We start from the raw sequence: 14,860 nt of genomic DNA on the forward strand, positions 1-14,860 counted from the left end.
TTCAATTCCCAAACACTATTAAAGTCTGAATGTTAAAACTTTCAAATACACATGGCGGTACGATGGTGGGGCATTGTAAGTATGTATGTGTTACTTTCATTTTATTTATTTTATATTTTGTATATACTGACCCAAAAAAGCTTAAATTTTTATTGTTATAAATTGCACGAATGCGTAATATCTGAAGTTAAATCTCTTGGTTAAACGTGTCAACGTCCGGTTCAGTAGAGTAGCTTTTAAACTAGATCGGAGTTGTGATAAATTTATTGTACGATACTCTTGATGATGATACATAAAAGGCATTTCTATTATTATTATTATTATTATTATTATTATTATTATTATTATTATTATTATTATTATTATTTTTTGTATGAGAGGTTATAAGGCGAATCTTCCTCAGCCCGTTCTGGGCGTCTCAAGACACCCTGGGGATGGATGGTGTGTCCCCTTGACGACGACGGCTTGGCAACAGCCGACCGTGTAAACCCAGTGTGAGCGTACTCACACTTCCTCTCTTGACGACAAAACAGTGTGCCCTCCATCTGGAACTGCGTCAGCATTACTTCAGATGGAGTGTTGTCCGGACGCGCGTGATGTTCTCTCGCGCCCTATGATCTTCCCTATGATCTTTCGGTCTCCTATTGACTAAGGTTCAGCGAGCTTGTATAAGATTTGGCCGTTCTATCCTCTTGGCAGAAAGTATTTGCTTTGCCATTTTGCAGACGTGGTCCCAATTTGTCGGTGACTCTAACATTTTTTCTACTAGGTTGTCTGGGCTGATGTGACCGAGTATTTGCACTGCTATATTCCGCTGCATGTTCCATCTTGGGCAGAAAAATAGAGTGTTTTCAACCGTATCCACGTTTATGCAATAAAGGCACTCCTCGGTTTCGGCCAGATTGAAACGTTTGAAGTAGGCTTCAAAGCACCCGTGCCCGGTGAGTATTTGTGTAAGAAAGAAATCTACTTCACCGTGTCGTCTCTCAAACCAGGGTCTTATATTTGGAATTAGCTTTTTACTCCATTCCGCTGTACCATCATCTATGTCCCATTCCTCTTGCCAGCATAACATCACCGTATTTTGTGCTTCCGTTTTAGCGTCTGGTCCATCTTTCTCTATACGGGCTCTGCACTTAACTAGTAGATTAATAGGTGGGATCCTAGCTATCACCATAAGTGCCTTATTGGAAGTTGTTCTGTATGCTTCGGAGACTCTTATGGCTACCCTCCTTTGAACACTACTCAGAATCATTTTATAGACTTTCTTCTCAACTGTTTGCTCCCATATTGAGGCGCCATATAGTAGTATTGAAGTCATTACTGAGCATAATATCCTCCTGGTGCTTTCACGAGGCCCATTCACTTTTGGTAGAAGGCGACTGATGTTGTTCAAGGCGTTGTTGGCCTTTTCTGTTACGGCTCTGATGTGAGCCCCCATGGACATGTTTCTATCTAGTTTTATACCTAGATATCTGACTACTTCCTGACTCTGAACTGTGGTGTTTTCCACTGTGACTGAAATGTTTTTAACTTTCCTTCCAGCAACAAGTAGGACTGCCTCCGTTTTTTGGGGGGCTAATTTCAGGTTTTTAGATTTCATCCATTCCGTGACATTGTAAAGGGCATGGTTGGCTACTGTTTCCATCATCTCGGCTTCTTTTACTTCTGCTAAGATAGCCAGATCGTCAGCATATCCGACAAGGGTAATACCATTTGGAACAGGAATTCGGAATACACCGTTGTAATACACATTCCATAGGGTTGGACCTATTACTGATCCCTGCGGGACCCCGCATGTGACGTCCATTTGCGCTGCCTCACCTATGCTTAAACGCCTATCTTCGAAGTAGCTTGCTATGATGTTATACAGATAAGGGGCTATGTTACGATTTCGAAGCTCTTCCAATATACCACACCATGGTGCCGTGTTGAAGGCATTTTCGACGTCTACCGTGACAAGAGCACATAACTTCCTCCTTCCCCACGGTGTCTGTTTTACGTCGTCTACCTTTTCTCGTATCCTTCTCAAAGCGCTGATAGTTGATCTCTTTTCCCGAAACCCATGCTGTTCTTCTGCCAGTCCGCCAGTCCTTTCAATTTCTTCCTTGAGACGTTTTACCAGCAAATGTTCCAGTAGCTTACCAGCTACATTGATTAAGCATATGGGTCTATACTTCTTATCTTGACCTGGTTTCTCTATAAGGATAAGTCGCGCCAATTTCCATATACTAGGAAATTCTCCCTTCAGCAATATTTTGTTCATGAGGTCTGTGCACTCCTCAATATAATCCTTCGCAATTGTCTTTATAATTTCAGGAGGGAGATTGTCCGGTCCAGGGGCTTTGCTATCCTTTATTTTTCTAACTGCAGTTCTTAGTTCTTCGACAGTAAACAGAGGTATGTCCCTAGGTTGAACTGTTACCTTGTTCCACTTTTGAAGTGGTCGAGTCGGAAAAAGTGACTTAGCAATTTGTAATTGCTTTTCATCTGACATATTTAATGGTGGATATTTTATTTTGTTGGTAAGAATCTTGTATCCTCTTCCCCATATGTCTTTGTCTACTTCCTCGATCACTTTCTTCCATGCAGATTTTTTTGCCTCAGAAATTGCTCTTTTGAGTTGGGCTCTATCTGTTTTATATTGATCATGGCATAATCTCTTGACTGATTCATCGCTACGTTTGTTCGCTCGGACCATCTTTCTCTTTCTTTCAATACATTTTTTCCTCGCTTCTGCCACTTCTGCTGTCCACTAGTACACCGGTCTTCTTGCGCTGCTGCGTTTCCTTACAAAGGTCTTATCGCACTCATTTGTTGCTAAGTCATTTCTGAGTTGTCTGCCTATTTCCAGAGACAGATCGGTAAGCCTTTCTTTATTTATTACCCAGCACTGTGCTGTATTGGGTTTCTGGAGCTCTGTCCAATTGCTTCCAGTGATTGTATACAGGATATGCTGATGGAGACTCAGGTTTTCTTTTTCAAGGACTTTCCAATTTATTACTTGTCTGGCTATCTTTTGGGTGCTAAATGTTATGTCAATGTATGACTCACTGCTTCCCCTGATAAAGGTTGGAACATTGCCTCTATTGTGTACAATGAGGTTCTCTTCAGCCAACCATTCTGATAGTAATTCCCCTCTCCTATCTTCTGGTTTAGGGCTCCACAGAAAGGATTTCGCGTTAAAGTCTCCTCCAATGACCATCTCTTTCTTTTGTTTTTTCATATCTTCCCTGAGTTTATGCAGAAAGTTCTCAAACGTGACAATGTCTACGTTTGGTGATATGTAGCAGCTATAGATTATAATATGTGGTGTCTCCACCCATACGAAACCAACCCCTGCACCATGTTGCAGGATCTTGATCTGGCCTCCTGGGACATAAATCGCTGCGTCCATATTTTGGTCGTGAATCCATTTCCCACCTTTCAATTTCTTCCGGTTTGGCTCTGCTACCAGGACAATATCCGTCCCACGTTCTTCGGCCATCTTATATAACATATCCACCGCCTTTGAGCCTCTATCAACATTTCCTTGCATAATCTTGATGTCCTCGTGTTGGCCCTGGTAATGTTCCCTCCTACTCCTGTCTGTTGTCACTGGTTGTGTTAGATGTTGCATCATTTTTGTTAGTTTTGTCTTTTCTGTTTTCTGTCTTTGATATTTTAGCTTCTATTTACGTACGTAATAACTCGGTATTCGCCTTGTTGCTTTTCATGATTAATAGAACTTCACCATTTTTGTCTCTTTTACTTGCTTTATATCTATATTTAGTTCCTTAGGGCTAATTTTGGTCTTCATTTTCCTCAGTAGCTCAGCATATGTTTTATTCCCTGCCTTAACAATTAGTTAATTGGTTAATTTTTTTTGTAGTGTTAATCGCGTTCCTGTTGATTTCTTGTTTCGGCACGTGCAGGCTTATCCCTATCTTTGTGTCGATGAATGCCATTTCGAGCAGCTTTCTGACCATTTCAGTTTCATACCTGTCGGGTATTGGCATCTGTATATTATTCGTTCCCAATTTGATTGCTGTCTCTCTAAGGCCTACCAGAATCTTGTACAATTCCTCATTTTTTCTTTCATCGCTCACAGGTCCCAGTGGACAGAGCCTGAATACGGTACGTTCGCTTGTTGCCATTCTCCCAATTTTTACTGAGGTAGTGAGGTAAGCTACTTCAGTAGTCTCTTTTGGATCTCCCAACAACGTGAGTTCGGGATATCTCTCCTTAAAAATCCTACTGATACCTTTAGTCATTTCAGGGTCTTCGGAGTATATCGCCAGGTCACCTCCAGAACTTTTTGAAAGGGGGTTTCCCACTTCGATTTTTACATTTTTTTATGCCGCCTCGGGCCAGGTCTTCTTTACTGCTCTCAAAAGATCATCTAAGGATTCTATTGCCCTCAGAGACTCCCTTATGAGTTCTGCTTCTTTCTCCTCTGTCAATACTTTCATGTATACAGTTTGCGTTTCTGTGTCTGCCATATTATGTTCATTGCTTGTTTGTGTTGCTGCCGAGTTCTTCTCTGTTTCACTACTCTTACTACTTCCGCCTTTTCCCAGCCACATCTGTATTTCTCTGCCTTTTAACCTGCTAGCTATGCTGCTTAACCTTACTACCGAATCTTTGATCTCCTTTTTAGTATTTATATTTGTCTGGATGGATACATCCATATCTTCGATAAATTTTTTGATTGCGAGTCCCTCCTTATTTTCTGTCTCTTCCTGTTTTGGCGAGGTTTCCTCTCTAGGCCTTTTGGCTGGATTTTCCGTGTTCTTGGTATTGGCCCGCGTTGGGGATCTTCCTATCAGACTTCTTTTTGCAAAATGATCCTTCACACCGGACCAGCTATAGCTTCTCTCCCGTGTCTTTAACCCAGTAGCATCAAAACTCAAGAGAGCCTGAGTTCCACCCTCGGAGTCGCGGTCGCATTCTGTCACACTAGACTGGCCCGCTTTACAACCAACCTGGGCGCGCACTGGGGTTTCCGAGTCCCCCTGCACCGTAATCGAATTTATATTATGTTGTTCCGTCATGAATTTTATTCAAGGTTTTCCATGTCCATCGTCAGGTCGTCATAAGGTTTTTTAATTTAGCGTGAAAAGAAAGACCCCTAGCCCTCGTTGCCTAATAGCGTCAGGGACGGAAAAAAACAAGAGTTGGTCAAGAGAGACCGATAGGAAAGGCAGAAGAGGAAGGGACCCCACCCAAGAATAGTAGAAGGAAGTGAAGCAAAGAGGGATCCAGCTAGGGCACCTCGGGATTGCCACACCCTTACTCACAAATTGTGAGCCCCTGAGGAAATTATTATTATTATTATTATTATTATTATTATTATTATTACTATTATTATTATTTGCCTCAGCTGAAGCTGAAACTTTCACCTGCCCAATAACTGGTGTTTTCTACATGTTTGGGGTAGGCTCGGGCTGGTGGAGAGAAATTTCATTCTTTTCTACTAGATACTTTTTTTTTCTTTTCATAGTTCTGCCCCATTCCCCGTTCCCATGCATGTCTGAAGAATTACGCATTTTTGCATGATTTCGTACAATCGTGTTGGTAAGTTTAGTATATCGATATTTTTCTTTAGGTGCATCGTAAAGACTTCGTTTGCTGAAATTATTATGGGGACTATCTCTACTTTTTTGAGTTTCCAGACATTTTTGACCTCTCTTGCCAGGTTCTCATACTTCGTAATTTTTTCGACTTCCGTTTTAGAAACGTTCTCACCAAGTAAACATCTATAATAAATGCATGTTCGTTTTATTTGTCAATGGCCACAATGTCAGGTCGGTTGAATTCTACAGTTCCATCGGTGGTTATCAGCCGGTCCCAATAGAGTAGATGGGTGTTGGTTTCCAGTACAGGTTCTGGTGAGTATTGATAATAGGGCGGGGGGTTATATAGGAGGCCATATTTTTTTCCTAGTTCTATGTAGACCATTTTTGCAACTTGGTTGTGGCGGCCCAGGTATGCCGTGTTAGATAGCGCTGGGCAGTCCGCCGTGATATGTTCAATTGTTTTTCAAGGCTTACCATACTTCACCATACTTACCATATGTCCACCACGTTTTACTTTAGACAGATTTTTTCATACGATTTGGTTTTTATCACACGATCTTGGATAGCCACTAAAATGCTTCGGTTTCTTTATGGAGTTGGCCTTTTTTCAACCAAGCGAGTGAGACCTCTTTGTCTATGTGCTCACCCTGTAGAGTCTTCGGGTGTTTAATATGCAATGATTTCTCTTGCAATGATTCACTCCTACTCACCCCTGGTTGCCTTAGAGTTTCTGTATGGTGTCTTAGATTTAGAGCGGAGTATCCTTCATCGACAGCGACAATTGCTTTAAGAAATTAAGAGTTTGATTCCTGGAAGTAGATTCTCATTTTTTCTTCTTGGTCCCGGGATAGCTTATAGACGTCGATGAGGCCTCGTCCACCTTCTTTTCTGCTTAAATAGATTCTCTCGACAGCTGCTCGGGGATGGTAAGCTCTAAACTTAGTGAAGATCTTTAGAGTCGATCTGTCTAGCTCATGGAGGTTGGTATCTGTGTATTTAAGGATTCCAAAGGAGTATGTAAGAACCGGTATTGCCCATGTATTTTCAGCGGTCGTCAGGTTCCCCGAGTTTAAAAATGTGTTAAGCAGTTTGCTTAATGGCTTTCTATATTTTTCTTTAAACTCGTTTCTAAGGGCAGTGTGATGGATTGACCGATATTATTATGTAGATGTAGATAGTATACAGTATATCAATTAGGCTCAAATCACATGATAGAGCCTTAAGACTACTACAAATAAACTCATCAGTAGTTGCCGAGCAGAATCACCTAACCAGACATCAAATTTTATTGAATAAAACTAAAATTCTTGCATGTACCAACGAAAAATCCTAGAATCTATAGAAATCTAGAAGCAACCAAAAAATCTTAAGCGTGACTCAGGAAAATACCTCGATGATCTGATATAGCCTTTTTTGCGAACGAATATTGAACTAGAGAATGGTTAATGCAAATATCGACATTGACGTTCTTCAGAACTGGGGTGTAACGCCTGACGAAAAACTATCGAAATATTTCACACAGTTTGCAAGGTTAACCTTGGGTGGTCTATAAACTACAAAACAAGAAGCTCCATACTGTATTAAGTTCAAGCTTCAATTCATTGAATGGTATTTTTTGTATTCCTTTTGCCATTATTTGCGCTCCCTTGCTTCATAAATGTTCCGTTAAGGCGCCATCTTTTTCGTTAGTCTTTCGGTGGTTTCGAATCGAATGCCCAACAAACGAGGGCAATAACGTCGAGCTACAGATTTAGCGTCGGACTTAAATTGCCCGTAAAATCAATAAATTCACCTGAAGAAAGCATTAATCATTGTCCAGAAACAGCGGCAGCGCCGACCCACGTAGGTAACACTTGTCCCCTTCGGAGACGCTTCACTTTGTGGGATTTTGCAAAGGGGACACTCGTTGCCGTATTTCATAGACACTCGACAGGCCACTTAAGCAGTTCTCGATGACCGTTGCAACCAAAATGGATGCTTAAACGCAACAGTAACTAGATTTCACAGACTGTCGGCTATAATTTTTAATATTTTGTAGACGAAACAAAATATTTTCTATACTAGCCAAAATATTTTTTATTATACAGTGTATTTCAAATCGAATGGACCATAGAATACCAGCATATTCTTTGGGTCAAAATATTTCGATTTCTCAAATAGACCGTGTTTTACGTTCGCAATTTTAAAAATACAATCACAAGAATGATGAGACATTAGACATAACTTGTAGATGGCACCATCTGCACATACTTATTTGCAAAAATACCATCATATTGTTTTTGCATATTCTCAAATTTAATTTCTGAAATCAGAAGGCCCTTTTCTGGTATTTTCTAAATAAAAATTTTTTTTGTTAAAGAAAATTGAGACACTGGGCACATTTTATGAAAACTCAATAATTGTTAGAAAAAAGAAAAACTTAAAGTAGATGTTTATTTGCCAAAATGAGTTTTCTTTTCGGAACTGACTAACAGCCTCATCAACCTTCATGACTGTTTATAAAATCTTTGTAAATCACTAATTTAATATAGCACCAAAAACTAAAATTCATTCAAGAAGCGGATTTCTTCTGTCAATCCATTCATGGGGAAAGTTTAAATTATGGTAATTTCTTCGAATTAGCGCAAAGTGACGTGGTACTAAGTCATTCACAAATCTATGAGGTCGTGTTGAAAAAAATGTAAAAACGTCGTTGCATCAAACTTTGAAGGAAATTCAATTGGTCCAAGTACTCAATCTCCTCCAAGTACATTATTTCCTAAGCCTGCCCAGACCTTTATCCCGTATTCTTGCTGAAAATATCTGTCCTATATCAAATGAGGATTTTCTAATTGCCACCAGTGTCTGGCTGTTAATAAAAAATGCCTCTACGTTTAGCTTAGTCAGTAAATAATATTTTGTTAACAAAACTAAGATCTTCATTTTGTTGGTTTCGAACAAAGGTAAAAAGATTTACTCTTGCATATCAGAAGGCAGCAAACTTTGTCATTTTATTGTACTAAATATTGACGCAGAATTTGTTTGTGGGTCATCAGCGACACGGATTAGGATTTCTTCTTCCTGATCTAGTGCAATATTTCTAGGACTTATCCCGTTGTGCTCTCTTTGACGAAAAGATTTTGAAGCTCCCAAATGGTCATAAATGTTAGGAAAACACCGATGTTCAACACGACTTATAATTGCATTGCGCATAAACGCACACCATATCTCTCATTTCTCAATTTAAATACTAATACTAATGATAATAATAACAATAATAATAATAATGTCCAATTAAGCAATAAAAACGCCGCAAAAAGTGTCAGTATTTACTTTTCTTAGAAACGGAGAAGTATAATGAAAAAAAATCAGCAGCAAACTTATAAATAAAACGCAAAATTAAAAAAAGAATGGTACAAAATGCGTTTATAATAGTGTTGGGGCTAGTCAATTGACTAATCAAATTCGAACAAAATGTTCTAAAAAAAAATCTTACGATTGTAGAGTGTTATCTGCCGTTATTATATCCACTCCATTTAGTTTTCTGAAAGACGCCACGGCGACGTAACGCACAATATGAATAAATATATTATTTTCATTGTTTTTTTTTTAATCATTTCTGTCAATTTTAAACAACATTTTTCGCATTTGTTTTGAAAAAACCTGCATGCATTCTTTTTAACTAATTGACTTGCAAAGCCCTTTTCGCAAACACTGAGTGTTTGTAAAGGGTTACTATAATCGAGTGGGACTTTATGTCCGTTTTTGTTATTTATAAAATTGTTTTTTTTACAAGTAATGAATACTGCTATTATTGATTATTTTTCGAATTTATTTTTTTAAACTCAATAAAAATAGCTTCAGTGACGGTTTACAGTTGTTTTAGCTGGAGAACGTGCGTCGGTGGCTCCCTCCTCAAATTCGTTGATTCATATCTGAGGAGAAGGTCACTTTCACTTCAGGATTTCATTTCGGACTTAATTACGCTTATATCTGACATCCCACAAGGTTCACATTTGGGACCCTAATTTTTTATCATATACATTAATAACATCCGCGCATGTTTCCATAATCTCAAATTTTTTCTTTACCCAGACAATTTAAAAATGCTTAAAAGTGTTCAAGATATAACCGATATTCTAAAAATTCAAAGAGACTTAGACAGGTTGATGAAATTCTGGGACGCCAACAATTTGCTTTTAAATTTGGGTAAATATTTCATCTACGTTAGTACAAAAAAGAATATCCTGTTTTTGTATCAAATAATTAATTCTAACATTAGTAATTCTGAGGTGCTCTCGTTGGTTCGTCTTAATATATTTCAAGTCAATCTTCGATCCAGTGAAATTTGATCCATTTCTTTTAGAAAAACAAACTCTGCAAAAAATTCACCGTTATGTCGAATTGCAAGAAGTGCCAACTAGTGTAATAATCTTAATGATGTTTTCTCAATGTCCAGTATAAGTTAAACAAACTCTAAAATGTCAGCAACGTGAATAATGTTAATAATGTTATGATTATTTGTTATAAAAAGAAGTTGTTAATAATTTAACTTTAGTTATGGTTCGTTTTTATAATATTGTACATATAATCTTGCTGATACATTACTGTAGAATCGCCGTTGATCACCACATAAATAAATAATTCCTGCAATTGCGGTAATCTTAGATCCTTTTGACTATGAACAGACTCAATGGTAATAACAATTTTTAATTAACCAAAAAAGGCTGAACAATTTTAAAATCAAAATAAATCAGTTTCTGCCTGTTTTTGAACTTTTGAATTTCGCTATCGTTTTTGTGTAAGTCAAATGTTTTTTACTTGTATATGTCTCGTAATGCCATTCTTTCATACATTGTAATGTCTGGCGGAAATAAAAATATTTCCAATTGTAGATATTCTTATGTCATTGGAAATGCGAAATATGCTGTTCTCTTGATTGTTCAGTATTTATTATTTCTTCAAGAAAGGAAGGAACCTTATTCGGATAAATGGCAGGTAACTAAATACGTAATCTGATGATACAAAATCAGATACCATCGCGAAGATCTTATTGTTGGCTATGTAGTAGGACGTGTCAAATAGTTCGACATCATCATCATCAATCATCGCGAATTGTTGAATTTGTTATTTGGCCTCATCGAAATTTTCTTAACCATTTAAATTCTATAAACCCTGACATATGTTTTACCATTGAATTAGAAACTAATAATAATCTTCCATTATTGATCTTCTAGATTACATTGAGTCATTGTGTGTAAAGAAAACCTACGCACACAGACCGATACCTTAATGCATCGTCACATCAACATCGGGCTGAAAAATCATAGGTAATCAACTGTCTTGTTTACAGAGCCGTCAAACTACCTCAACCAGAGTCATTGAACTGAAGAATTGAAACACATCAAATCTGCTCTTCTCTCTAATCATTTCCACGCTAGAGATATTAAGCGTTCCATCATAAAATACACTTCATCACAAGCTTTCAAAGATAATGAGTCCGAAAACAACCCCACAATTTAGTTAAATTCTTTATTTGGACAAAATTTGCCTGTTTTTTCTAACCTTGATGCTTTTCGCGTTGAACGCCTGAGCCACCGCGATTGCCGACAACGTCGCAACGCCCTGTATAACGTCGTTACCTCCGTCGATACCGAACGCATTTGCATTCCAAATTTCAACGGAACGTATCAATTTAGGTCGAAAGTGAATTTATTCTCGTGGAAAATGCATAAATTGACCGAAAGCGGGCATCAATCTCTGCCCGTGTCTTGTTTCTCGCAGCTGAACGCCTAGAATGTTTTTTCAATATTTTCTATTTTAGGAAAAGCGATTTACTATCGGATTGATTCGTTTTTCTCTGGACAGACAATCAAAATTGTCTAATGCACTTCGAGTTGTAGAAACCTTGAAGCAAAGTTGTGCCCACATTTAAAAATTTATATTTTTCATCGAGTTTCTCCAATGTATTTTTGGACAAGTGATAAATCTTTTTTTAACATAAGTGTGGGGTTGTTTTGGGACTCATTATCTTTGAAAGCTTGTGAAGAAGTGTACTTTGTGATGGAACGCTTAATAATTATTAGAGAGAAGAGCAGATTTGAGGTGTTGCAATTCTTCAGTTCAATTACTCTGGTTGAGGTAGTTGGACGGCTCTGTAAACAAGACCTATGATTTTTGAGCCGGATGTTGATGTGACGATGCATTAAGGTATCGGTCTGTGTGCGTAGGTTTTCTTTACACACAATGACTCAATGTAATCTAGAAGATCAATAATTGAAGATTATTATTAGTTTCTAATTCAATGGTGACACATATGATAGGGTTTATAGAATTTAAATGGTTAGGAAAATTTCGATGAGGCCAAATAACAAATTCAACAATTCGGGATGATTGATGATGATGTCGAACTATTTGACACCGTCCCACTACAAAGCCAACAATAAGATCTTCGTGATGGCATCTGATTTTGTATCATCAGATTACGTATGTAGTTACCAGCCATTTATCCGATATAAAGTTACTTCCTTTCTTGAAGAAATAGTAAATACTGAACAATCAAGAGAACAGCATATTTCGCCTTTCCAATGACATAAGAATATCTACAATTGGAAATACTTTTATTTCCGTGATACATTACAATGTATGAAAGAATGACATTGCGATACATATAACACGTAGTTAATAATATATAAATACAGGTAAACAACATTTGACTTACACAAAAACGATACTTTAGAGAAATTCAAAAGTTCAGTAATATAAAAATAGCAAGAAATTGATTTATTTTGATTTTAAAATTGTTAAGCCTTTTTTAGTTAATTAAAAGTTGTTATTGCAGGAATTGCAGGAATTATGACCACTTGTGTCACCATTTGAAGACACCTACTGCCCTCAAAAACAAACCCCGTACCTCCGAATATATGCTACTTTAGCATGATGCATATTAATAAGTTGCTTTCTTGTTAATATTTATCTTAAACTTCGTAAGAGAAAACAGATTGAGAGAGTCATCAAAATAAATAAAATTATGGCAAAGATTAAAGATTAATATGGGAAATTTAACCCGGTTCCATCGAAGTTTAGTGTCGAACATAGGCATAGCAATAAAATTATTGTTGATCCACATTCCAAATCCGATACTAATAAATAGGGTTTGCTGCCATTTTTCATCACTGACTACTTAAATAGTACGAAATATAGTGATAAGGCAAAAATAAAATCAGTGCCGACCAAGCCTTCATGGACGGCCTAGATAGACTAATGATCATCCATTTTTTAAAAGAAAGAGGTTTTTCAAAGGGTTTGGTAAATTTTCAGTAATGTTATACGGGACTATTCGAAGTGAAATTAATTCGGATATTTTTGAAAACTATTTTTGTAATAAACAATAATTGCAAAAATAAAAAACATTTATTTAAAATTAATATTAATGATTTTGGTGTTTTCACTAAATCATGCATTTTATTGCAAAATAACCAAGAAAATCCCGTCGGTTTTTTGGTCTTTAAATTCACCACATAAACTTTAATATTGAAAATAAAAATATATTATCAAGCAAAGGAAAAAAACAAAAAATCGTGGGGAAACAAACTCAAAAAACGAGAGCCAAAAACATGCAAATGCACAGATTTTATCCCGAGTAATAAGGCTTTCTGATTTCGAACTTAAATGGTCAAGATTTATTGCGTTGGGGGGAATTTTGTTATAACATTTCAACGGCATTGTAACTCAAAGATTTGCTAGTCACAGCTATTTGTTGACGGGGGCGCGAAAGAGTTTTATATATAAAGAAAAGCTGACAGCTGTATTATATCTCTGCGAGCTAAATTTTATGGAACTTATCAAAATGAAAGATCTTAAGCTACTATTTGACCAAACCATTGAAAAAGTGCCACCAGATTACTGGTGAATAAAAGTCCACCATATCATTTAAGAGTAGGACAAAAATGTGGAAACTTGACCACTTGACACCATAGTACTAAAGTAGAAGCAACAAGAGTTTTATAGGAAAATCTACATCAAGAGCTTAGCAGTTCTTGTAGTGACATTCAAAATGAAACATCTTAAGCAAGTGTTTGATCAACTCGTTAAAAAAGTGACAACAGATTAAGGGTGAAAAATAATTCATCATATCATTTAAGAGAAGGACAAAAATGTGGAATCTTGACTATCTGACTATATAGTCCTAAAGTAGTAGCTGAAGGGGTTTGATGCTAAAATCATCGCATTGTTTTATATTTTGGAGACTGATTCTCAAATAAATGTTGAAATTAGGTTTAGAAGTTGCACGTAAAGTAGTAGTAGCAGGAGTTTGATAGGAAAATATACATCAAAAGTTTGATTTTCGATTTAATATGTGTCAATCATTCTATATTTTGTGGACTATTTTACATCGTCCCAGTCAAAAGCTCCTCCTACTACCGCGTTTGATCTACTCGCGGTCTTGTTGAAGGGTGTTTACACGGCTAACAACGTATCGAACTAGATCCGCTATGTCCATAAGTACATTCATTCAATCTATGACGATGTATCCCATTAATAGCAAGTACCGGTGTTCTCTAACAGCGGCAAAATGTTGTACACGGCAAATCTACAATAATAGAGTAGCAATCGACCCGAATAACATATTAATATGGTGGCATGTTGTCGTTATTGGTGATTTATGGGAACGCACCGATTCAAATATATTATGTACTTTACAGGATGCTAATTACAGAATTTGATTAACTTATTCCACCCGGCTATCGTTTTCGAAATGCAAGTTGCTAAAATTTTAATTTTTGATTACGTGATTTCTAAATTTTTATGTCGACAAGAGTAACGTACATATTCATTTTTTAATCACTTGCATATTAACCTTAGAAAATGATCACATCTCCACATAAGACAGGCAGCTAGATACTATAAAGCTCATAATTTAGAAACTGCAATTAATAACTATAATTTGCTGTTTCCTTGTGTTGCCAAGCGAAGACTTTGAATGTAAGATACGGTCGATTCTGGCATTTCACTGTAAATTTGGCTTGCATTAATTTGCTCAATAGACCTTTTCGATCTAGGGCTGAATTATGTTGTTCTAGTCTTCTTCCCTCCCTTCTATTTTTTTGCTTTCTATTTTCGATTAATAACGTTTATAGGTAATAAGTTTTTTTAAGTTTTGTTTCTCCATCGTTGTTTTGTCCAACTGTTTTTTTCCCGATCGGATTTCTGTATACCATTTTCCACATTCTCTCCTTCCCTGTCCCAACTAGCTTAGCCTTTGCGCTCTCACAAAACATTAGTACCATTATATCAGTTCATTCATTGTTAGTTCTCCTTGT

At 37.0% G+C, this 14,860-nt stretch overlaps 2 protein-coding genes across 5 annotated transcripts in view; one reads left to right on the plus strand and one right to left on the minus strand.

The window, feature by feature from the left end:
- LOC132697481 (netrin receptor UNC5C) overlaps positions 1-14,860 on the plus strand; it is a 472,678-nt gene that overhangs the window by 81,773 nt on the left and 376,045 nt on the right. The window lies entirely within an intron of this gene.
- On the minus strand, positions 2,756-3,622 carry LOC132696260 (uncharacterized). The gene has a single exon (XM_060660999.1). It carries the CDS (start codon positions 3,620-3,622, stop codon positions 2,756-2,758), a length of 867 nt encoding a protein of 288 aa, XP_060516982.1.

The sequence above is a fragment of the Cylas formicarius genome, unplaced genomic scaffold, assembly GCF_029955315.1.
Source record: "Cylas formicarius isolate icCylForm1 unplaced genomic scaffold, icCylForm1.1 PGA_scaffold_1__22_contigs__length_36826433, whole genome shotgun sequence".
Lineage (NCBI taxonomy): Eukaryota > Metazoa > Arthropoda > Insecta > Coleoptera > Brentidae > Cylas > Cylas formicarius.

Bases quoted from the DNA above. Each gene is read 5' to 3' on its own strand.
- LOC132696260 (XM_060660999.1), bottom strand. From the start codon at position 3,622: ATGATGCAACATCTAACACAACCAGTGACAACAGACAGGAGTAGGAGG.